This window comes from Nannospalax galili, unplaced genomic scaffold, assembly GCF_000622305.1.
Source record: "Nannospalax galili isolate Female #2095 unplaced genomic scaffold, S.galili_v1.0 scaffold151, whole genome shotgun sequence".
NCBI lineage: Eukaryota > Metazoa > Chordata > Mammalia > Rodentia > Spalacidae > Nannospalax > Nannospalax galili.
The window spans coordinates 4,542,763-4,567,967 of NW_008332087.1; the positions used below are offsets into that span (position 1 = coordinate 4,542,763).

Here is a 25,205-nt window from a genome sequence, read left to right on the forward strand (position 1 = left end):
AACAGAGGAGTGACCGGTGGTTATCAGGATTTGGGGGTAAGTGAATAGCTTAGGAGATGTTGGTCAAAGCATACAAAACTTCAATGAGATAGGATGAATAAATTCAAGAGATTCATTAAGTAACATGTAGACTATGGATAATAACTATATATTGCAGTCTTAATAAAAAGTAGCATAAAAATTTAGAAAGAAAAGGAAAAGGAGGAAACGTGGAAGAGGAAGAAGAGACAAATGCCTGATTTGTGAATAGCCTAATTTAGTGAAGCAGCCAACTCTAATGCAAAATTAAGAATTTATAAACTCGTATAGAAAACTTTATGTAATTACTAAGTCATTAATGTTTGACTGGTTAAATATAAGGCCTATATAAAACAGAACAAAACTTGTAACCACAAGGCTAAGCCTTCTCAAATAATTTCAACCCTAAAAAGAATAAAACAAGCTCATAAACCCTGGCCATGATCTGTTGATGTTCTATGCTGAGTCTTCATTTACAGGTTGGAGCAGCTACATGTAGAGTGATTTAATGGTTCTTACAACTTAAGAGAAACCATTTGTCCAGGAAGTTGTTTCCAATGAATTTCACTTCTAATCACATCAAGGCTACTTTGAAATCTGAAACTTTCAAACTTTCAAAGAGTTCCAGATTTCATGCAACTTTTGTATTTGGGGTTTTATTAGAGTTGCTCAGCTATTAAAGTCTATAAAAGTATTCAAAAATCTGAAAAGCTATGGAATATAAAAATTTTATTGAAAGTCAGTCTCTCTCTCTCTCTCATGTGTGTGTGTGTGTGTGTGTGTGTGTGTGTGTGTGCTGTCAAATGCACTTTTTGAAACAGGGAATCCTTGTAGCCGCAGCTGACCTGGAACTTGCTTCTATAGATCAGACTGGCCTTGAACTCACAGAGATCCTGCCTCCCAAGTTCTGGGATTAAAGGCGTGTGCCACCACCCATGGAGAAAGTCAATCGCTTGATATTGAATGTGAAACTTCCTGGCCAGAAAGCAGCTTTCCACTCTGTTGTGGAGTGATGCAGTCTACCTCAGGCTCTGTCATCCCCTAGAAATTGAGTGCCTTGCTGAATCTTCCCATTCAGCTGTCAGAGAGACAAAGAAAGGAAATTTCTTTGCAACTCTGACATACAAGAGACACACATTATATCCTGCTTGTCTTCCATGAAGCCTATGGCCCCATATGGCTATAAGAGTGTTGTGGTTCTTCACTGCAAAATACCTTTATAGGCATATATTCACAGAATTGAAGGAGAAAACATCTGGTGGCCACCTAGAATGTCCAACACCATGGTCCAAGATGCTGATGCCAATGCCCAGTGACTGGTGAGACGGGGACCCTGTCTTCATTTTAAATGTTTTAAGCTGTGAAATATACATCCTAAAAAGTTTAAATATTTACATTGGACTCCTCTTGCAGACCACCACATATCTTTTGACCAACCCTTTTTACCCTAGCCATTGCTGAGGCAACCTTCCCCTCTCCTCAGTTAAACCGCTTACCTCTGCTTTCTGATACAGTGGCTCAGGCAGTCCTTCTTCCATTACAGGACAGGAGAGAGGAGCAGGTGGATTAAGATGCCCATCTTCATTCCTTGAGTGATCCATTCTAAAACACAGTCCCCACAACTCCATAGAACCGAACAGATAACTGGCCAAATATCAATCACATCCTTGAGTTGGCTTCTCAATTCCCTGCTAGGCTCACCCCAAAGTTTGTGATCTCACTTATCAAAAGAAACTACTCAGAGGGAGCCCGTGCTAAACTATGAGGATAGCCTATGTAAAATTTGAAGAATAATACCAAATTCTATCTACTACCTGTTAAATAGATTGTTGAATTTTGTCTCATTAATCGTGGATTGTTCCTTTTCCCCCTAAATATAGAAAATAATGAACTGAGATATTTAAAGAATCCCTATTGATTCCTAGTCAGTGAAGTAGAAATCTGAAAACTAATAATAAATTCCCAAAGACAGCACCCAGTTTCAAACTGGTTTTATCTTCCAACAAAAAGCACATTTGACTATTAGCTGGCTGAACCAGGGGACCTCTGTGCAGCTACCTCGTGTTGTAACCAGGAAGAACTCAGTCTCTAGACTGTTCACATTTGCTTTGCCAAATTAACAATGAATAAGAAGTCAGATGTAGGCTTGTTTTCTTGTGTAACTGTGATTTGGGTAGCAGAGAAAATGAAAAACAGGAGAACATTCCAATTCATGAGAAAAATCTCTATTTCCACAAAGTTCACAAAGTCTTTCCTTTTTAAAAAAAACTTTTTTTGAGGCAGGGTCTCCCTGTAGCCCCAGCCGGCCTAGAAGTCACCATTAGACCAGTCTGATCTTGGTCCACCTGCTCTGCCACCAGGCCCACAAAACCTTTCTTAAATACCTTTTACTCTCTTGAAATTTATGCAAAATATAACTTTATTTTTAGTTAATGAAGGATTGGCTTATTAGAATTCCATGTGATTACTAGTACTATACAATTTTTTAAGAAAAGTCTCCTCCCTGACATGTTCTGCTCAAACTATCATATTTTCCAGGGATAATGTGATTTTCAACTGCTCACCCAATTAGCACAGTGATTACAAAAAATAAGTAGAAAACAAAAGATGCTTCAAAATCCAACTGAGAATTAGCATCTTTTCATTAGGATGCTGGTGTATTAGATCGGCCTGTTTTTCTTGTGACTATGGACTGAGATGTTTCCAGCCCCATGCTTTAATAAACACAGGGGAACTGGTTCTCCACATCCAGTCTAAGAATTTAGGTTGGATGTTTAAAAGTAGATACTTCTAAAAGCACCTTGATTTAGCCTTGTGTCATGGGAACTTTTGGAGTTTTGGCCTCCTGAGAAATATTTACCCAGAAAGACAAAATGAAGTGTTCATGGGATGCAGAGAAGGTACTGTTTTTGAAAAGGAAATGTAAGGTCTTATTAGGGCAAGGCTGTTAATTACACACTTCATTACTGTCAAGGTTAATACAGACTGTGAGAACAGAGGTACTTTTCATCTCTTCCCCAGGAACAAGGGGGGACAGCTGTTCTCCAGGACAGATCCATTAGAGCTTATCACTAGCCGCCAGCCTGCACAAGGAGCGCCATGAAATATGGCCGCTGTCACTGGGAGCCAGAACAGATGCATAGCTAGTCCAGATTACAATGAAAAGACGATGTGAACCACAGCTCCGAATGCAAATAAATTGGCTTGCATTGATTTTTTTTTTTAATGCCTGGAGGTTCTGTAGCATAAAATTCACTGACACTCTTGTAGTTATTGTGCTATTGATCTCTCTGGAACTGCGCAAGTCTCACTTTAATAAACATCAGGTGCTGACAATAGTAAATAGTGGTCCTTCCCTTCTGATGACTGGTTAAACAGTGTTGGAAAATTCTACGCATTAGGATGTCAGTGCTGTTGCTTAGCCAGTTATGAGTCCCCAAATGAAATGCAAGTCAGCAGAACAAATATTGCCTGGTTCCATTTAACTGGACTTGCTGACCAAGTGAGGTTTTAAACCTCTTCTGTTACTTCTTTGTGCCAATCAATCAGTTGTTTTTCACAAACACTAACATTTCATAGACCTTACTTATTAACATTAAGTTAATAATTTAATAGAAACAAAGAAAGCATGAGTTTCTGCTAAGAATGATACGATGTTCTTCATCACAATCATTTTCAAATACTGAAATCAGATCCGAAAGAGAGAATCTCTTAATCACAGCATGCTTTGCTTTTCTTGGATTTTTATTTGCTTTCTTCCCCCATGGCCAAATGAAAATTTCTTCTCTTCTAATATCTATGACCAAACATTCTCTTTGGTAATACCCGTATAGTTTCAGAGTAAAACCACGGTGCTAAGAAAGTATATACTAAATGAGAAACCTTTTACGTTCAAAATGGTGAACTCTTTTAAAATCATTATTTGCTTAAGCATACAAAATATTCCACCTTAATAATGAATGAAAACATGTTAAACAGTATAGCTTTCCAAACTAACTCTAACTTCTCGTGTGTGTGTGTGTGTGTGTGTGTGTGTGTGCCCATGACCACGTGTTTAGAAAATCCTGGCTCCTGTTATACTGGAAATCATATCTCATTCTGTTTTTCTTTTCATTTTAAAGGTACCTTGATTATAGAGAATCTGGAAAATTTGCTATTACACTGTGTACACAGGGACCTCCAGACCTGCAGCGATTCTGTCCCATGAGAGTTTCTCAGGTGTCAGTGTATCAGGTTCCTCCCCAGGCCCATTGAACCTGAATCTTCCCCCTTAATAGGACCCTGCACTGATCTGCATAAACATTAATGCATGAGAAGCCAGAGCCTGAATCTCCTCAATGAAGAAAGGCTTCCATCGGTGTTTTATTTCTAGTAGCCCTTCTTTTTCGTGTCTATTTTTCTGTTTAAATCTTGAAAGTCTAATTTTGTTAATTTTCTGATTCATGCATTATAATATTTTTTAGGATACCAATAAAGTGCTGATCATGGTTTGAAAGCATTCAGATTTTTAGTTAACAAAGAACATTTGTTAACTTGAAATGAATCTTCTATTTAAATTTAAGAAACTTGGGTTTTATATCTTAAGTTATTAACAGTTTTGTTTGCTACTTAAATCCTATTTCTTTCCATCTTTATAGCTGCAATTAAATGTCTTTTTTCTGAGTTTTAAAAATATTTTATTAATTCTTTGATAATTTATGCAATATATTCAAACCATATTTACCTTCCTCTCCCACTACTCATTCCCCCCCAACACCCCCAAATCTGTATCCTCTTTTCTTTTAAAGTTCATGAATCAAATTTGTATTCCCCAAATATGCTTAGGTGTGGATCCCTCCCCTGGAACATGGTCCTCCTACCAGGGATCACATCCTTAAAGAAGACTGACTTTCTCACAGAAGCTCAGTTGCTTAATCCCATAAGATAAGGGTCAATTCTTACTCTTGAATGGAGTAAGAAACTGTGTCCTTAAAAGTTCAAATAATTTTCCTGCTATCACATAGTTTATAAGGATTACGAATCTAAGATTTAAAATTTAAAAAAATAGCACATTTGTTTTAAAAGGTGCCATGTGAGTTTTCATTGGGAGATGTGAACAAGCATCTAGTCAGAGAGGGTATCAACAACAAACAAAAGAAACTATTCCACCCAAGTCTAGCTTGGTGAACCAAGCTGGAGGTTAACAGGGGGGGCTACTTACAAAAGCACACGTGAGGGGATTCCTACAGGGCATGGAAAATTTGCAGGCAGCTATAGCACCAAAGAATGCCCCTACCCTAGCCATTGTTAACTGCTTATATGTCCTCCGGGAGGGGTCTGGCCTCCTGTTCTGCCTTTTAGACTACATTCCTTAACTTCCGTAAGTGGGCCCAATTTTATGAGGGTCTTATGGGAGTAATCACAGCTGTCTGGATTTCAAGAAGGGTATGAATATATCATGTCCATGCCCACAGAACTGAGTTCTACAACAAAAGTCTTAGTCAATGAGTGATTTTTGTCTTTTTTTCAAACAACATTTCACTCATAGAAATATCAGTTTTTCTCCTTGTAATTCAACAAGCATATGGTATTTCATTTATTGAGTTTATTCCCTAAATAGATATGCGAACTAAACATGTTCTCTGGATATACAATGACTAGTGCGTAGAGACAGCAGACTCAGCAGTTCACACAGGTTAACTATATGCAGAAAGAGTGACCCTCTGGTGTCCCAGGGAAATCCATTATACTAAAGTGGGTACAGAAAAAAGACATTAGTCTAAGTGATGTTGGAAAACAGGAGGTGACAGATAAGTAAGAGAAGAAGCTAGAAAGAATTAGGTGGTACCAGGTTAGATTCAGAGTCATAAATATTAATTCACGTGTGTTAAAACAGATACAGATGGATAGATATAATTCTTAATGCTCAGATATAGCTGTGTTGGTATACAAACACATATTGCCTAGCTTTGCTCCCTAGGAGGGCCTAGCGGAAATGAGAGCCCAATAGTGATGAGTACACACAGAGTCCTGACTATCATTTCTTAAACCGTTCTCCAGCAAAAGGAAGTAGAGCTTCTTGGAGAAATGACGGATTGGGTCTGCAAGATCAATGCAGAACATCTTCTACTGATGGAGAGTAAGGATATGCTCAAAAAAATAAAAGGAAGGTAGATCGTCAGGGGGATGCTGCAGTCAACGTAACAGCCTTCGTGACAAAAGCTGTGACCATTTGGGCAACAAAGCAAATAGCATGGCATTGGATCAGAACCCAAAGGTTCAATAAATGCCTGTGACTTCATCCACACTAATAAATAAAATGACTAAACAAATAAACGTAGGAAAGGGTGGAACTTAACCTCTATCACCATCACTTACCATATACAGTGGGCAACACTTTGTACCTTGGTCCGAAGAAGAAGGGAAGTGATTGTAGCTTACAGTTTACACACTGGCAAATCTACCTCACTCAAGTTACTAAGATAACATCACCAGTAATAAGTCATAGTGGTGGTGTGGATATAACGCAATGAAGTTTCTACACTATAGCCTTCTTCCCCCAAACTCATTATTCCAGTTTAACCATGAGAAAAAAAGGCCAGATGAATTCAGTTAAGTACGTTCTACAAAATATCTGTTCATTGCTTCTCGAAATTGCCAAGGTTATCAACAACAAGAAAAGTCTGAAAAATCACCACAGACCAGAGGAAACTTGGAAGACATGACAAATAAATAACCAGTTATCATGGACAGGACTCAGGAGCCATAGGGGGACAAATAAAACCAATGAAATTGGTGATGCATGAAACACTGGAGTAATGCAAGATGCTGATGCGGGGTCCACTGTAACTCTACACTCTTCTCGTAACTTCTCTGTTAAACTACTCTAAAATAAAAAGCTTGTTTAAAAGGACAGGAACAAAAATAATTCGTCCAAAATTGTTGGGCAGAAAAAAAAAAAAAAAACAAAGCCTTGTCATTTAGTATGAAGTTTTTGAAAAGGGGTAATCTTTAAATCCTGAACAGCAGGGCAACTCAGTCGTCTTCCTCCACTTTGAAGTTTCCCATCGTACTAACCAAGGTGGCTTTGAACCTGCTACTTGCTCAAAAGCAGTTTTCTCTTAATCTTTACAGTCACACTCTGTTCTTTGTTCTTTGATCCACCCCCACATATTTTGCTACAAATCTAGTCATTGTCAAGGCCCAGCTGACTGGCTTTGTAAGTGGTTTGCTGTTTCTGTCTGTTCTCCATGTTTCTGGTGTTATTTAGGTTTATTAAAGGGAACAATTTGTCACAGCCACATCACAGTAGTCACATCATTACCAAGCAAATTTCAAAATTCAGTGATGTTAATTCACAGGTGTGGCCACTGCAAGTACTATAGTTATGTACTTCATAATAACATCATATTTAATCACACATTAAACCTCGTAATTAATTTCTACGCTGTTCCCCTGTTCACAGTTTCAGAAAGTGTCTCCTAGAATCTTCTATAGAGTCTCATAACATCGGTTATAGCTTCCATAAATGTGTAAAAAATTTGCATCCATTTCTAGCTACGTTAATATTTGGGTGACAATACTTACTGATTTTGTAAATCATCTGAATAAGTTTAAAATAACGAATATGCTTTTTTATAACCAAATCGTTACAGACTTAAAATTTTTACTCATCAGTTCATTGTTAGAATGTGAAGGTTTACACAAGTTCTAGGGTAGAAATTACTACTGATGTTATGGTATATAGATATGTAACTAAACTGCCTTCTAAATATTTGTATTTATTGCCTTAGACTAATGATGCTGTCCACCTTAACCAGAGAAGCTTCTTTTTGCAGTGGCAGTGGTTAATACAGAGACTCATACTGACTAAAATGCTAAGAATAAGTGATTGTTGAGTGCTTAGCCCTAAACAGGCTATTCATATCACCCTAAGACCCACTGAACATCATAGAAAAGGGGGTGGGAAGACTGTTAAGAGCTGGAGGATGGGGAGGAGTGCCATGAAATGGGGGTTCTTGATTGATATGGCCACTGTTATCATGAACAGGAAGCAGCTATGGCTAAGACTTGCACACACACACACAAAAAGACATGAGAGTAGAGGACCCGTTGGGAAGGAGGGGATCTATAAGAGTGGGGAGGGGACAAAAGAGAGTAACAGGGTGAAGATGTTCACAGTATATGGCATACATGTATGAAATTGTCAAAACTTAAATAATATATATTATAAAATTATAATTTTATATTATAATTTATATTATAATTAAGAAAAAGAAGGTGAAGATTGATAAAAAAAAATAGAAACAATTTCCCTTTGTTCTTATAGGCAGGTAAGTCCAAAATTGCAACCTGAGATTTTTTTTAATATTTTATTTATTTTGCCACTGAAGTCGGGCAATAATTGCTTCTTTGCCTTTTAAAAAAAATATTCCTTGGGTCTGTTTCCTTCTGTGGTTTGAACTGGATGACATGGGATTGCGTTTCTTCCAAAAATTCTAAAATGTGAGATATTTTCTTAAACAATATTCCTTCTATTATTTCTAGACAATCGTTAGAGGAAACAAACCCTGCAAGGAAACATCCATCAATGGCCTGCTGGAGGATTTCGACAACATCTCAGTGACTCGCTCCAACTCCCTACGGAAAGAAAGCCCACCCACCCCAGATCAGGGAGCCACCAGCCACGGTCTAGGCCACTCAGAAGAAAATGGCTTCATCACCTTCTCACAGTACTCCAGCGAATCCGATACTACTGCTGACTATACGACTGAAAAGCACAGAGAAAAGAGTCTCTATGGAGACGATTTGGATCTGTACTACAAAAGCAGTCATGCAACCAAACAAAATGGGCATGTCATGAAGATGAAACACGGCGAGGCTTACTATCCTGAGATGAAGCCTTTGAAAGCTGACCTGGCCAGATTTCCTGTCGATTATCACACACACTTGGACTCGCTGAGCAAACCGAGTGAATATGGTGACCTCAAATGGGATTATCACCGAGCCTCTAGTAGTTCCCCTCTGGATTATTCATTCCAACTCACGCCTTCTAGAACTGCAGGGACAAGCAGGTGCTCCAAGGAGAGCCTGGCATACAGTGAAAGTGACTGGGGACCCAGTCTGGATGACTATGACAGGAGGCCAAAGTCATCATACCTGCATCAGACAAGTCCTCAGCCAGCCATGCGGCAGAGGTCCAAGTCAGGCTCAGGGCTACAGGAACCCATGATGCCATTTGGAGCAAGTGCTTTTAAAACCCATCCTCAAGGACACTCGTACAACTCCTATACTTACCCTCGCTTGTCGGAGCCCACAATGTGCATTCCAAAGGTAAGACTACTTCCTCTTCTCCCTGAGTGACAGACCCTGCCAAGGAGTCCCTAGCATGGCCAGAGTCGGTAGAGCTTGCTGTCTTTATAGTGAGATTCCCCTACAAATCCCGTGGTAAAAAGGATTTAGGACAAGACCAAAATGTCATTATAATCAAAATTTGCCTTTTGATTAATCTCCTACAAAATTTTTAATTAAAACACAGGAATTTTTATTTAACTGAACAATTTTCTGATTTTACTAATGATAAATACTATGTGATCATATTTTTGCTACGTTCTGTATTGAGGGGTGAACAATTGTCAGTCACTACAGGGAATAACATAGTGGTCCCCAGTTCTTCAAAGTTAGTGTGGACATATTAAAAAGAAAAAAGTTGGGCTAAAAATATATAAATGTTGGCTGTTGGAAATTTGCTTTGAAAATTGACAGGTCCACAGTATCCCACATTTTGAAAAGGACTGTGGAAGAAATTAAGTTAGAGCCTGGATTAAAAGCACTGCTATCTGCATGAGAATATAAACCTTTTGGAAATACACTGGGAAGAATACAAGTGGGTGGTTTTCCATTGGAGCTTGCAAAGGGCCTGGCACCTCACCTGTGCAGTAGAAGTGGAAATGGAGGATTGAGGGTGAGCGGTGGATCATGTTGAGTCTGAAGCCAGTTTGAGTGAGGTGACTGCTGGCAAGGACATCACCTGCGTTGCCAATGCATTCTCCCCAGCAGCTCCCTGGCAGCACAGCCAGCCCTAGAAGGCTAGCCTGCCTGCAGTTGTTGACTTTGCCTTGGGTTAGTATTTCTCATAAACTTCATCTAAGATGTTGGAGAAAATCCGTTTAGGGACACAACAGAAGTGACTTAAGCTATACTTGACAAGAAACAAAGGTGCTGTCATTTCAGTTCCCAAGACAAGAAATTTGAAATAAATCCTGAGGCAGGAAGGCCTGAAGTAACATCTCCCGTTAAAATTCAAATAATCACACCATTTTCATTTCCCCATGTTAACGTATTTGAATATCCATGATTAGGCGATTATAAGCCTCTTCACTTGCTTCTTTCTTCCTAGGGAAATTGCTAGAAAGATGTCTAACTAGCCAGTAGCCCAAAGCCACATGGGGCCCTAAGTATGTATCCTGGTACATGACATAGTTTGCTTAATTCTAATGTGTATCACTCTCTGTGAGTACCATACAGAAGGATCCCCTTCATAGTTCTAGAATCAAATGACCACATTAATATGCTCTATTATTGAATCAAGTAGCATGCTCAGACTTTGGGGGTGTGTCTGTGTAAAGATGCTGGGGCACACTCCTGCAATCTCAGAATTCAGGAGGCTCAAGCAGGAGGATCACAAGTTCAAGGCCAGCCTGGGCAACAGAATGAGCCACAGGCCTAGAGTGACCCTGTCCCAAAATAAAGGGCTAAGCTTATGATTGAATAGTAGAGTGCATGAAAGGCCCTGTATTCAATCCCAAAAACCACCAAAAAAAAAAAAAATGGCAGGTTAAGATTTTGTGTATTTGTGGTATATTGAACATAGAAGACTGTTTTGGTCATAGTCCTAGAAAAATGTTGCTCAAATCAGTTACCTTTCAGCCCCACAGCCATTTATGGTCCATTGGTATGTCTAGCTCAGCAAATATTTATTTCCAGTATAAAAAAAGGAAATTTAAACCAGGCATGGTGGCACACACCTTTAATCCCAGCCCTCGGGAGGTAGAGACAGGCAGATCTCTGAGAGATCAAGGCCAGTCTGGACTTCATAGCAAGTTCCAAGCCTGCTGGGGCTACAGGGAGACCCTGTCAAAAAAAAAAGACAAAAAAAGTTGGAAATTTAAGACATTTTATTTAAATTCCCAATTTATAGATTCCAAAATTATCTTGAAAAAAAGCATGTTGGCCTCGTATCCCTGGACCTGCATTTTCACATAGGATCCACAAATTATTGGCTGAAGGAAAGCCTGCCCCACTGGAGGAGACAAGGGCTCCACAGTTTGGTTTAGGTCACCCCCCACCAAGTCCCTTCTTCTCTGATTCTGATTCTCAGAGGCTTTGAGGGTTTAGCATCACCACTAAGCAATCCTTGCATTTCTCTGTCAAGCTCCTTCCCACTATCGAGCATGTGTTCTTTTAGGGGTTCACCCGAACTTGCCAATAAAACTGATGATCAATTTAATTCGAGTGACCCTTAGAACTTTAAGCTAAGAGGAAGAAGAGGAAGGAGGATGGGGAATAAAGAAGTGTTTGCTTCACCCCTGCAGACTTTCAGTCATAAGCCAAAGCAGACCTCCTGCCTTGAACTCTGACTTTTCTAAACCCCAAATCAGCACATATGCAATTTGGCTCAGGGAAAAATTAGATACATAGAAACACATGAGAATGAATGTCTGCCAGAGGCTTTCGGCCTTTATAATCCAGGTTTCCCAAGGAGCAAGCTACTGCCCCTGTGTCTTCTGTCCCAGAAAACCCACAAGCACTGATGAGCAAGTTTTGTGGGAAGGAAGGAGGTGGGAAGCATGTTGGTAATTAAAACACTTACTTGATTAAAAATATAACATCTCTCTAAAAAGAGTTGGGTGTCTGTGCTTTAGAACTGTACTCTTAAAAATCAGCCAATTGCATTTGAATTTCCTGCTGAGGCAATAAATAGCAATCACGACTCAGATAATTTGGCTTTACCTCAAGACAATTTCTAGAGGAGGGTGGGTGATGTTCAAAAAGGAAGAGAAACCCACGTAGATCTGCAGATGGACCGAGGACAGGTCGTGTGTGTCTATCTGTGATACCAGTTCTGCCTTTTGCCTTAATTTTTTAAAAATAAAAAAGAGTAGCAAAAGCATTCCTTCACTTTTCCAGTTAGTATGACAAGAATCAAAAATGTAACAAAATCTGTTGATATTAACAGCTACTGTACTGGGATTAAGCAAATGAAACCTTGAAGTGGGTAAGAAAAGTCAAACAGAATATAGGACCACTCATATCACAGAATTACAGAAACTGGCAAATGGAGGGGAAGAATGCTGTCCACCCTCCCCTGAAGACATGTCTGCCATACAGTACAGAGACCTGGCTGGATATACTGCCATCTTGTATTTGATGTTGCTCATTCAATGGCCTCCAGGGAACCGGCAGATGCTGATTCATGTGTCTTGCTGCCAGCCCAGCATACCTAGTCCTTGTTCACGGTAAACCTACTTTGAAGGTCCTGACACAATTCGCTGGTTCTTCAGACACTTGCTGTGCACCAGATGCACGTGTTGTTTTATTGCGCTGTGTCGTATAGTCCTGTCAGAAGCAAGATTTCTTGCCCCCATTTTAAGTTTAGGACTAAGATTTTGTAGTGACAGTAATGGCTTCATCATTCAGTTTATATCCCAAATGGGATCCAGCTTTTTGGTCTTGACTCCTGGGATGCATCCCTCCACAGCACAGAGATAGTTTACGAAGGTGCTAAACCTTCAGCCTGCCTTTGTGCAACTCTTTCTACTACTGAAGTAATAAAGGGGTTTTTGTTTTGTTTTAATATTTTATTATTTTTACTTTATGTGTATGAATGTATTGTCTGCATGTATGCAAGTGCACCTGTGTCATGCAATGCTTGTGGAGATCAGAAGAGGGCATCAGATCCCCTGAAACTGGAGTTAAGGATGGTTGTTAGCCAACAGGTGGGTGCTGGGAATCAAACCTGGGTCCTCTGCAAGAGCAACCAGTGCTCTTAACTGCTGAGCCATCTCTCCAGTCCCATGAAGTAACAAAGTTGCATCAACAATTATTTTAGTAAGTAAGCTGCATAATTCTGTTTCATTCAGAGGGAGGGTTTTTCAGCCTTGATATTGCTAATGTTTTGGACCCGGTAGTTTCTTTATTGTGAGGGGTTGTCCTGGGCAGTATTTGCTGAGTATTGAACAGTGTCCCTACTCTACATATTAGATGTCAGTAGCTCCCCTCCTTCACTCATAATAACCAAAATAACAACAACAGCAAACTATCTCACTCCAGCCATGGGCAAGGCCATGCAAAATCAGCCCCAAATAAGAACCACCTTTCTATTGCTGTTGATCAAGTGCTTTTGAGAAGCTAGGGGCATACTTTGGGGGGATAATTGCTTGTTTGAGTTCTAACACTGCCGTTTACTAACTTGGTGAGTAAGTTGCGCTGCTCTGCCCCCACCTTAACTATAAAACGGAGGTAGACAGTCTCTGTCTCAGTGTTTCAGGTGAGAGTTAAACAAGTTGATTTCAGAACAACCTGATTATTAATGCATGCAATCTGCATGTCAGTCTCTGTATACAACATATGGACAGATGGTGGCTGTAATACACTACTTCTATGTTCTAAGCACTGTGAGAAGCATTTTGCCCAATTCAGTCTTCACAGATCCAGAAGAATTTGTGCTGTTCTGTTTGGCAGTTGAAGAAGCTGTCTTTATGGAACTCCTCAGGGATATGAAGGCAGCACTAGAAGCCACAGACCTCTAACTCCATAGTCTATGTTTCTAGAACATTCTCATTTCCCCAGAGGAAAACTAATGGGCAGAAAAGTAGATGAGAAACCTTCCATGCACTACTGGATGCCCTTGCCTTGCTGGTGAGATTGGTCTAGGGGACACGGGGAAAGTGCTTTATACCCTCTGTTTTTAGTACAGTGGAATCTTTGAGTTCTCCAGCATCACCTAGACTGTGAGTTATGGGAAAAAGTTGAAAGCCGTAGGAGAGATACCTATAGCTCCTTTATGTGCTTTTTCTACCTGAGTGATTTGTGTTTGAATTTTTTAAAGAAAATCAAATAACCAAATTTTTCTTACTGTATGCAGAGCAATACAAGTTCTAGATTTGGATTCCCTGGATTTGAGCCCTTACTGACCATATGATCTTGTCTTTGCCTCAATTTTCTCATCTGTAGAGTGCGTGAATACTTTGAGCTTGTGATGAGAATCAAGGAATATCAATAAACATCAAAGTGTTAGCAGAGAGCAAGCAGTGTTAACCCTTACTCTGGGTATATTTCTAGTTGGATCATGTTACCATGTCTAGTAAAGCCAACCATAGGAATATTGTTTGTATAATCTGTTAAATGTTTTTAAACCATGGAAGCAAATCCTATCCATTGCACAGTCCCTCTTCATAGCCTATGACTTCCTCACTTTAGAGATGTGGGGCACAGAAGGCCAGTGTACTTGAGTACAGACTGAATACCATGCAGAGCTTCAGCAACTGAGCTAGCCTGAGAACCCTGAACTCACTACAATGTTTGCTTCACTTTCTAGAATGAAAGTGAAATTCTCAGACCTATCACAGAGGCTAGACACTTAGGGAGAACTATCGCACATCTTTGCCAGCTCTCCATACCATTTCCTCTGTAGAGGGCAGCAAAGGTATCCAACACTATCTTCCTGGGTATCCCCAACAGATGGCATTTTAAAGGTCTCAGAGTTTCTTTAGAATGATAGTGTAAAGAGAAGAATGCAAGAATCCTCAGACCTTCTTTGAGGTCCCTTGCGTAATGTCTTTTCACTGCTGAGCTGGCACTCTGCTTTCTCCAGCAGTGAAGGCAGTAGAACCTGTATGCTCAGTCTTCACAAATCAGTCACTCGATGGCTCACGGTTCTTTGTGGTCCTGTCAAAACCAGTCCCAGACATGGCTCCAGTAACAAAGCAGCCACTACTTTTCTATTGCAGATTCTGTCGAAATCTTTTCAGAAACCCATCAAGGGCCTGGCTCATTATAAAAAGGTAGTTTTTCTGAAACCCAAGGAACCCCACTAAATCTGAGTAAGAAAAAGAGGGGGCAAAAAGGAGAATCACCAATCACTTAATGTAGTAATGGGTATTATTGCCTTTACCATTGTCTTCCTTATATAAATGCTCCTGTAGAATACTCACTAAGGTCCATAAGGCATCTAAAATGGTGAGTCAGTGCAACGTCTTTAACATCTGTCCCTGTAGATCGGACTATAAATATCCCTTGCAGAAGAACATGCATATCTTCCCATGAATGTTCTTGCGATTGAAAGTTGTATTTTGGTCATTATAAGTGGCTTTTTCCATTCCCAAATTATAAAGCAAAATTAATATAAGTTGGCATTGTCTATCCCCAGTTTGTTGAGAGGCCCTGACACACATGAACAATAGTGTGAAGCAAAAAGCCAATTGGCACAGGCTCAGAGTCCCTCTACATGGCTGCAGGCACTGAGGGATTAAAAGTCAAAACAATCTGTTGTTGAATGGAAGGTACTTTCTTTGAGTCAAGAGAAGCAACTCTGGGGGGTTAATTGGCTATACCAATTCAGAGCTAGAAGAAGAGCCAGAAATACCAGCATGTTGAGCCTGTTCATCACAGACTATTTCCATCATAGAACTAGATTTTGCCCATTTGCAGAGGTCAGGAACCACTTATCCGAATTCTTTCAGTGTGCATTTACCATGTATTTAGTAAGGTACAGAAGCATCTGGCTCTTCAAACTTCTTGGTATGAGATGTATATTCCTACAAGCCTAATTGAGAATCCAATGCAGTGGTTTGGGGAGATTCCCTGACCACATGTTCAACACACTGAGCAGCTTCCTACAGCAGTTTAGAAATGCAGCTAGCGTTGTCTAACCATCCAGAATTTAACCTACTTCTCAAGCCCCCTGCATCAGCAACTTAAGGAGATGCCTTGATGTTTTTAGTGTCAGAGGGCCTCAGGACCACTACTCATTGGCAATGTTAGCCATGCATTTATGCCTTTTTTTTTTTTATCAAAACAGAGCATCATCTTATAGCATGTGCTGTGTACCTTTGTCATTCAACCAAAGTAAATGTGAAATGTTCACTATGAAGTAAGACTGCTCCATTTTATAAATGAAAATAGGTACCATGAAGGAAACTTGACGGGGCTGAAGGCCAACCAAAGTTTTTCCTCTAGCAGAAGCAGCAGCAACTATTTTATTAGGATGCAATGGGCTATTCCTTAATGTCCCACAGTGAGACAGATAGTTGCTCAGAGGACAGCAACCCCTGGGATTAGAGTAACAGTGGCTGGAAACCCAAGGATAGAGGTGAATGAGCCTTTCATCCTCAGGCCAGGCTGAACAGCACTCATGAGAGCAAGCAGGGAGCAACCTCCACATCAGTGGTGTTTCCTGCCCATAAAAGGAGAAAATTGAAATTGCAGGGCACAACAGTGGAGGCACAGGACTGACTGAATTGCCTTTGCCTAATTACCAGTTCCTAAAATGTAGAGAAAGCAAGTTACTGATTCTCCCTGGACCTTCTACAGAGGCTCACTTTCCCTTCCCGAAGGCAAGGCTGGTTCTGTTAACATTTTCCTTTGAGTCAAGTCAGGAAAATTTAAGATGTCCTTTCCATGCTGAGACAATAAAGCGTTGTGATTCCCTTTATCCTACATTTGATTTATGTAGAGCAAGTAAGCAACACTCAGTCTGCTTTTTTCCTTTTTTGAGATAAGCAATTCCTTTGTTTCATTGTATTCCAAAAAGGTGTACTGGAGCATCACAATGAATCGCTAGCTGCAGCTGCCTCCTTCCCTGTAATCTCCATTCTTCCTGGAACATTCCAGTCTCCATTCTGGGGGCAGTTGCACACCACAGCCATCTCGCACACTGATCCAGCATCATCCAGCCACAGTCTCCCTTGGCGCCGGTCCAGAAGGCCCTGGTGATGAAGAGATGCTGCCACATGGTTTTATTTCTTCTTCTTCTGTTTTTCCTTCTGCCCTCAGCCTTTTTTTTTTTTTTTTTTGAAGCCTTGGCATAAAATGGTCAAATGATGTTCTACCGCAGAATTCAATTTCACAGTTCAGTTAGGTCCTTGATTACACTGCCAAATTCAGATTAATGTGCATTTAGCTAACATGGATCAGGGGAATTCTGGCTGACAGCCAGCTGTAATCGTAGCAATTGATAGCTGTAAGGAGCTTTATGCCCTGTCCACCCCAGTGCACTGCTGCTGAAATTGATTGATTAAATGAATTCATTGCTATAATTATTTGTAATTTTGATACATCACAAGTCTGTGTCTGACCCTATCCTTGGAGACTGTGTCTCATTGTAGAAAGGTATTCTCCCTGAACTGTTGACTGGGAAGTATTTATTCTCATTTAATAGCCTCCCCCTTTTTTTTTACATTTTGAATAGAGACATGATAAGACACTTTTTAAATTAATTAATTTATATGCTATACTAAAAGGTTTCAGGAAACTAAAATTGAAAAAAAGCAAGAGTATGCTATTAACCACTCAAAAAGGAAGGGGACTAAGACTGTTCATTCATCTGTCTATATTTTTTAAAGATTCCTGCAGAGAATTTCCTCTCCTAGTGTGCAGTGACCACTGTGGCCTCCTCACAGTCCAGCTAAGCATTGGCAGCCTTGGATGATAATTTGCAAAACAATTGATCTAGTTGCCTTTCTTTTATTGCATCATGCTATATGGGAAGCCACCACCCCCCCTTTTGCATATGTGGAGAAGTTATTCCTAAGGTGTTACTTGCTCACAAAGCACAGGACTGTTTCTCTGATGGAATAGGAACAGTCTTTGTGAGGTCTCTATTGTTTTCTCTGCTGCATAGCAGCTTTCCAAACTCCTGTTCAGCATCTCAAGCCCTTGCCCTAAGGTCTCTAGGGGCAAACTACATACACAAATCCTTTGGAAATGGTTTGAGCATGGGTGATGCATTGAATTCACTTAGTAAATATTGTAGCTTTTGCTGGTCTAATTGCGCTACACTGCAGTTTTACTAAATGATTAGATTCTGCGTCCCTCCCAAATACTAGAGACAGGCCTCCTCATAGGAACTCCACTCCCAATTTTCCTTTCTGAATGTATCTGTAAATTATATGCAGGAAAGAGCTTAATTCAAGTTTGATTCCTTTCCATGAACACATACATAGAAAAAAAATGTATACACAGACAAATTCATTTATGTTTCACCACTCCCAAATGTAGAGATAATCATGAGAAAGACACATTAGAAGGGGGTACTTACATACTCAATGTAAATGTTAAGAGCTCCAGAAGAGAGAGAGGCAGTCACAGCACAGATAAAAGCCTGGGCTTTCCTTCTTTTCTTAAAAAAAAAAAAAAAAAAAAAAAAAAGAGACAGGGTCTCCCTGTAGCCCAAGTGGCCTGGAACTCACTCTATAGACTAGGCTGGCCTCAGTCTCATAGAGATCCACCTGCCTCTGCCTCCCAGGTGCTGGGATCAAAGGTGTGCACCACCATACCCTGCCCTGGCTTCCCTTCTTAAAAGAACATATATATAAAAAAAAAAAAGCTGGGGCATCCATGGCACTGAACACAAAGTTGGTATTAACCAAAGAAAAACTGAAAATAGTGAGTTGTATACATAGATGATCAATTCATTTTGCTGTGATAATAGCATATAATCCAAGACTGTTAAAAATAAAAATATGGGGTTGGAGAGATGGCTCCGTGGTTAAGAGCACTGACTGCTCTTGCAGAGGACATGGGTTGGAGTCCCAGCACCCACATGGCGGCTACGAACTGTCCTTAACTCCATTTTCAGGGGACTCCGAAGCCCTCTTCTGACTTCCGAGGCATTGCACAACACGGATGCACTCACATACATGCAGGCAATACACTCATACACATAAAATAAAAATTATAAATAAAATGTAAAAAATTAATTAATTAATTAAAAAATAAAAATAAAAACACAACTTAATTTTTCTTCCATTCCCATCGGTCTTCCGATCCATCACTTTCTAGTCCGATTCTTACACCTCGCTCCAGGCTGCTCAGATATCTGGGGCTCCAGATAAAATACCCTGCCTGGCCAAGATTTTTATCTGTTATTGCTAGCCCCTTCTATGTCCTCCATCTTCCATGTCCACTTCCCATACACCTGTCTCTGTAAACTTATACAATGCTCAAGTGGGAAAATGACTCAAAAGAGGTTTGAGTTCTCATTCTACAGTCTTGGTAGCCTTTAAGACTTGCCCGCCTACTTCAACATATTCTGCCTCAGTCTACTTATTAATGAAATAGAACAATTATGGGGCCTGCTGCTTAAAGTGAGGTTGGAATGCCACGATGTACATAGAGTGCTTAGAATAGTGGAAAGCACTCAACAAATGCTATCATTCATGTTTACTAGTCCTACAAGAACAGACATAGAACAGGCCATTTCTTAGGGAAGGAGCCCAATTTTGACCCTGGGAAAATGTCAAAGCATTTTAATCACAAAAAAGAGTCCCGTCCTTGATTGAACAGATCAGAATGGTGACAAGTAGTGGTGGAAAAGCCAAGGCAGACCAGGAAGCAGACCTCGATACCACTGTGTGTAGCACCCAAGACATCCAGAAGTCTCCACTCAGAATACAGAAAAGACCTAAGAAGAAGAAACAAGTCCTGTGATCCTCTTGGGATTAGGGAGCCATTGGCTCTGCGTTGCTTGGAGAATGTTTTATCTCTGAGTTTCGCTTTTATTGAAAACAAACCAGAATTAAAAAGAATGAGGCCTCTCCCAAAGGCGTGGGCCAGTAACACCCAGCATCATGGAGCTGGTTAAGACCCAGATGATGGCTGTAGCTGTGACTCTGTGGCCCCAGAGGGATCATGCCTGCCTTTCTCCTTCAGAAGTCTGCTTGTCAACTAGCCTCCCTTCGGATGGATGGACAAAGCCCTGAGGAAAGACCATGTGCTCCCCTTGCCTGAGGCAGATGGTTAAGTTTTCTTTGAGTCACTGAGTTTGGTTCTAAAATTGTCTCTTGTTGTCACGGTTGGTGTTTCCTGCTGCTTTTTTTCAAAAGCCTGCACCTCTTTTCAGCAGCTATGAAAGACAATTGCATCTTTTTATCAAAAAGACTTAATTTCAAAGATGTTCAGCTCTCAGAAAATAATTCTGCCTTCTTCCCATAACCAGAAATTGTCCCCTTCGTGCAGGCAGGTGTCTTCTTTTTTATTGCATAAGCTGCTTGTTCTGAGTAGATCCTAATAATGCTGCTGACAGTAATAAGGGAGAAAATGGGTCTGATGCAGTGTGAAATGGTGTTTCTGATTCCTACTGGCCACAGCTTTCTGTCTGTAACACACCTTTAGAGATCAGTTATACGTGCTCGTGGGAGATTAATCCAATTTTAAGTACAAGAGAAAAATCTCCCCATGAGGACACAGGAAAATGATGACAGTTGAGGCTCCCAGGACATGCTTTTAAAAGTAAGAGTTGAGACCTTCCATAGCGTTAGCCCCTGGCCTTGTTGGTGAGACTGTGGCTAGTGTGAGTTTAAGGTAAGCAAGTTGTTTAACTTGCACTGACATTTCTCTACCTACATTCTTATTGTACAACATATACTAGAGTTCGCCTTCTGTCACACAGAGGGCTGGGGAAAAAAACTTTTCATCTAATAGACTATGTTAACTATAACATTGTTCAATACATTACAATTAAAGGCACTGTGTCCTATTGTCTTAAGGATTAATATACAGGAATAGATATGACACTGGTATATTGTACATTTATAAATGCTAACTAGTTTTATTGCTATGTGGTTATTTTCTATATATTCCCACAAATATGCTAAGTATTTTATATAAATATTGCAATACATAGAACTTATTGGCTAGTCACTGTTCAAAACCTCTTATGTCTCTACAATCCTTTGGAGTTCCCTGTGGTATAAGGAATTAGATATTACTATTATTTTCATTATAATGTCATTTTACAATCTGAGGCTCAGAGATGCTCAGTGTTTTGATTGAAGCTCTCAGAGTCCAGGCCTATCATTAAATGTGTCTGCTGTGCATCCAGGACAAAACCCTGGCTTAGAGAATACTGATCTCTGCTCCAAGATCATCTAAGTGGCAGAGTCACCTGAGTGGAGTGTGGTGTTCCTGAGACTGGAATGACTAACGTTTGCATGTACCACTGATGGCATTGTCATCAGAGCCAACAGTGCAGAGGAACTGAGAATCCTGCCAGGGCAGTGGTTTTAAAGAGCCCATTGTGCAACCCGTGCTCTCTGACACTCTGGGATGGGCCTCGTTCTATGTTCTATGTAGTTGGTGGAAAGTGAAACATGTGCCTGCTTCCACCATCTTGCCAGATCTGCTGACTGACAGGCCCACTCCACTCCACTTTTGGCACAATCCATTTCTCCTGAAATACGTTCCTGCCTTGATTCAAAAACCCTGTGCAAAACCCTGTACTGCCCTTCTGCTTCCTTCCTACATCACTGGCCATCCCTTCTCTGTCCCCTTTTTGCAAGCTCTTCCTGCTCTTTCTGGTGTTTATAATATTGAATTGCTTGGATCTCCACTTACGTAATTCAGCATCATGGCTTGAATCCCAACTAAGCACTGCTGGTCCACTCATGTCATTACCTTCAACCCCTCCTGGACATGAAGAATGTCTAAATCATCTAAGTGACATCTCTACATGAGTGTCTAATAACTCTCTCAAACCTAGCAGAATTTACAGTTTTTCCCATGTATTAATTAACTGTTGCTGCATAACAAATTACCCCAACTTTCATAATTAAAAAAAAAAAAACGATAAATGTTAATCTCCTCATACAGTTTCTTGGGTTGAGTTTTCCAGTATATCAATTGCTTTGTAATAAACTCTCTCATATGACAACATGTATTACTGCTAAAAATATATACTTACCCCCATACCTAAAATACTTAAATACTTTAATACCTAAAATATTTATTCTTCCAGTCAAGAATTTAAGGTATAAATGGTCAGTTCTATCTTGACGTCTGTCACACAGTTTAAGTCAAAGGATCAGCCAGGACTGCTCTCATCTGAGCACTGGACTGGGGTTAGAGGACACTTCCACAATGGCTCGTGGGCAGTTGGTTAAACACTTCATTTCTAGCTCTCTCCTGATAGGAAACCTTACTTTCTTGACACATGGCCTTCTCCACAGGATTCTTAATTTTATTTATTATTTATTTATTTATTTATTTTTATTTTACATTTGTGAGTTTTTGCCTATATGTAAGTGCACCCATGACATGCAATGCCCAGAGAACTCAGAAGGGGGCAACAGATCCCCTGGAACTGGAGTTATGAATGGTTGTTAGCTGTCATGTGAGTGCTGGGAACCAGGAACCAAACCCAGGTCCTCTGTAAGGCAGCCAGTGCTCGTAACTGCTGAGTCATCTCTGTAGCTCTCTCAGTAGGATTTTTAAGTGCTCACATGACAGTGCTGCTGCAGAAGGCTAGAGTGATAGATTTCAGTGAGAGCTAAGGCACCGCAAGCCTGGGGGTGTTAGAATGGACATAACAGTGAGCCCCTGGCAGGCTTTCTTGCCCTTGCTCTGCTTGCCCTCCCCCTTCTCCACTACCAAATTCCCTCAACCCACCTTTTAAAGTCAGAGTGAATGGGCTTTACTAGGATCTCTTTGAAGGCTGGCTGGCCAAAGCCAAATATTCTTTTCTAGTGCATACCTGAAATTTTTTATCACTTTTAATTATACTTGTATTTGTATGATTAAAAACATTGAAGTGTGGGGGGACTGGAGAGTTGGCTCAGGACCCAGGTTCGATTTCCAGCACCAACATCGTGGCTATCATCTGTAACTCCAATTCCAGGGGAATCCAACACCCTCTTCTGACCTCTGAGTGCACTGCACAACATGGGTACACTTTCATACACGCAGGCAATTCACTCATACACATAAGATAAAAACAGTAAGTAAAATATTTTTTAAAACATTGCAGTTTGGCCTAGAGAGATGGCTCAATGGTTAAGAACACTGACTACTCTTGCAGAGGATCTGGGTTCAGTTCCCAGCACCCAGATGGCACCTAATAACTGTCCATAACTCCAGTTGCAAGGGAATCCAACACCCTCTTCTAACCTCCATGAGCATTGCATGACATGGGTGCACTTATATATATGCAGGCATACACTCATATACATAAAATAAGAATAATAAATAAACTATTTTTTAAATTGCAGTTTTATGTTATGGTCCACAATAAAGCAAAAGCCACTTAGCACAAGAGCATGTTCTAGAGATGTGTGCTATGTGACATGTATCGATGACATGTACAGCCTTCAAGGAAGTGAATTTGGACACATGGGGAAAGGCTCCTAATCCCTGAAATTTTTGCCCCAAATGCTGACCGAGGACTAATATCCTTGATTATAGGGTCTTTTATTTCTAAAGAAAATAGGGCATAAATTAAGTTCACCTTTGATATGGCACATATAAAGCCGTTGGTGGGGTGGAGGAAGGATCTTTCCCCGCGAGGCTTATACTGTAGCTGCATCCACCAAACCCTCTAAGCACCTCTTGTTCTCTTCCTTCTGCCAGTCATGGGGTCCAGATTTGTATCTAATGAATGCTCTCCATCCATGTCTATCTTCCCAGGTGGATTATGATCGAGCACAGATGGTCCTCAGCCCTCCACTGTCAGGGTCTGACACGTATCCCAGGGGTCCCGCCAAACTACCTCAAAGTCAAAGCAAAATGGGCTACACCTCAAGCAGCCACCAGTATCCTTCTGGGTACCACAAAGCCACTCTGTACCACCACCCTTCCCTGCAAACCAGTTCTCAGTACATCTCCAGTGCTTCTTACCTGAGCTCTCTCAGCATCTCATCCAGTACCTACCCCCCACCCAGCTGGGGCTCCTCCTCAGACCATCAGCCTTCCAGGGTATCCCATGAACAATTCCGAGCTGCCCTACAGCTGGTGGTCAGCCCAGGAGACCCCAGAGAATACTTGGATAACTTTATTAAAATCGGAGAAGGGTCAACAGGCATTGTGTGCATCGCAACTGAGAAACACACAGGGAAGCAGGTAGCAGTGAAGAAAATGGACCTCCGAAAGCAACAGAGACGGGAACTGCTTTTCAATGAGGTAAATGCTGTGCTCCGATCACCCCTTTCTCAGCAATGTAATGCTTATTTCCCATTTCAGCAATAGTGCATGTGGGGGCTGGGAAGGTAACTCAGTAAAATGCTTGTGTAAGGACTTAGGTTCAATCCCCAGAATCCACGTTAAAAAAAAAAAATAAAAAAAAAGAGAAAAGCTGGCATGCTATGTGCTTATAGTACTCGGGAGGTGGAAATGGGCAGATCCCTGGTCCTTACCGGTCAGCTAGCCTCACATATTTGGTTTCCAGGTCAATGTGACCCTGTCTCAAAAGACAAGGTGGATGACTCCTGAGAAATGACATCAAGGTTGTCCTTTGACCGCTACACATACCTGCACATACAAGTGCACACACAAACATATATATCCATATAGATACAAAAATAGTATATTTAAGACATCAGAATGATGCTGAGAATTAAAAGACAAAACCAGCATTCCTCATAATCTTTCCTCTAGTCTTGTTTTATGTGTATGCGGCTGTTGTTTTTCTATAAGGTACTTTCTGTGAATCAGCCACTGTGCTAAGTACCAATCCAATTTGACAACAGCACTCTGATATGGAAAGATGTTCTTTTTTTAGTAGCAAAAAAATATAGACTGGTTAAAAGCCTAGCCCAGGGTCATATGGCAAGTTGGCTGCAGAGCCAGGGAAGGCTACCTAGCAGATTCCAGATTCCAGAACTCATATTATACTGTCTGTCTCTGTGGGCATAGTCACTATTCAGTAGTGACTTTGGGGAATCGGTCCCACAGACCCCTGCCAATACCAAACTTCATAAATACTCATGTCTTTTTTTAATAAACACACTGAGTTTAATTTATACACATGTTCTTATGCTCATTACATCATCTAGATTACTTATATTTAATACAATGCTAATATTAAATCATTTTGAGAATAAGAGCTGTAAAAAAATCCTGTGTAGTACATATGCATTTTATATGTACTTTCTAAACATGTGTTGTTGACTGAATGGATACAGAGCTCATGAACACACAGGGCCTGCACCCATATGTGT

The 25,205-nt window shown here is 40.5% G+C and overlaps 1 protein-coding gene across 2 annotated transcripts in view; it reads left to right on the top strand.

Annotated features, from left to right (window-relative positions):
- The window catches only part of Pak5 (p21 (RAC1) activated kinase 5), a 342,836-nt gene that overhangs the window by 282,874 nt on the left and 34,757 nt on the right, over window positions 1-25,205 (top strand). For both annotated transcript variants that reach the window (XM_008827193.1, XM_008827194.1), the window contains exons 4-5: window positions 8,545-9,330; window positions 23,677-24,168. In XM_008827193.1, coding sequence (XP_008825415.1) covers window positions 8,545-9,330; window positions 23,677-24,168 — 1,278 coding nt within the window. The remainder of the gene's footprint in view (window positions 1-8,544; window positions 9,331-23,676; window positions 24,169-25,205) is intronic.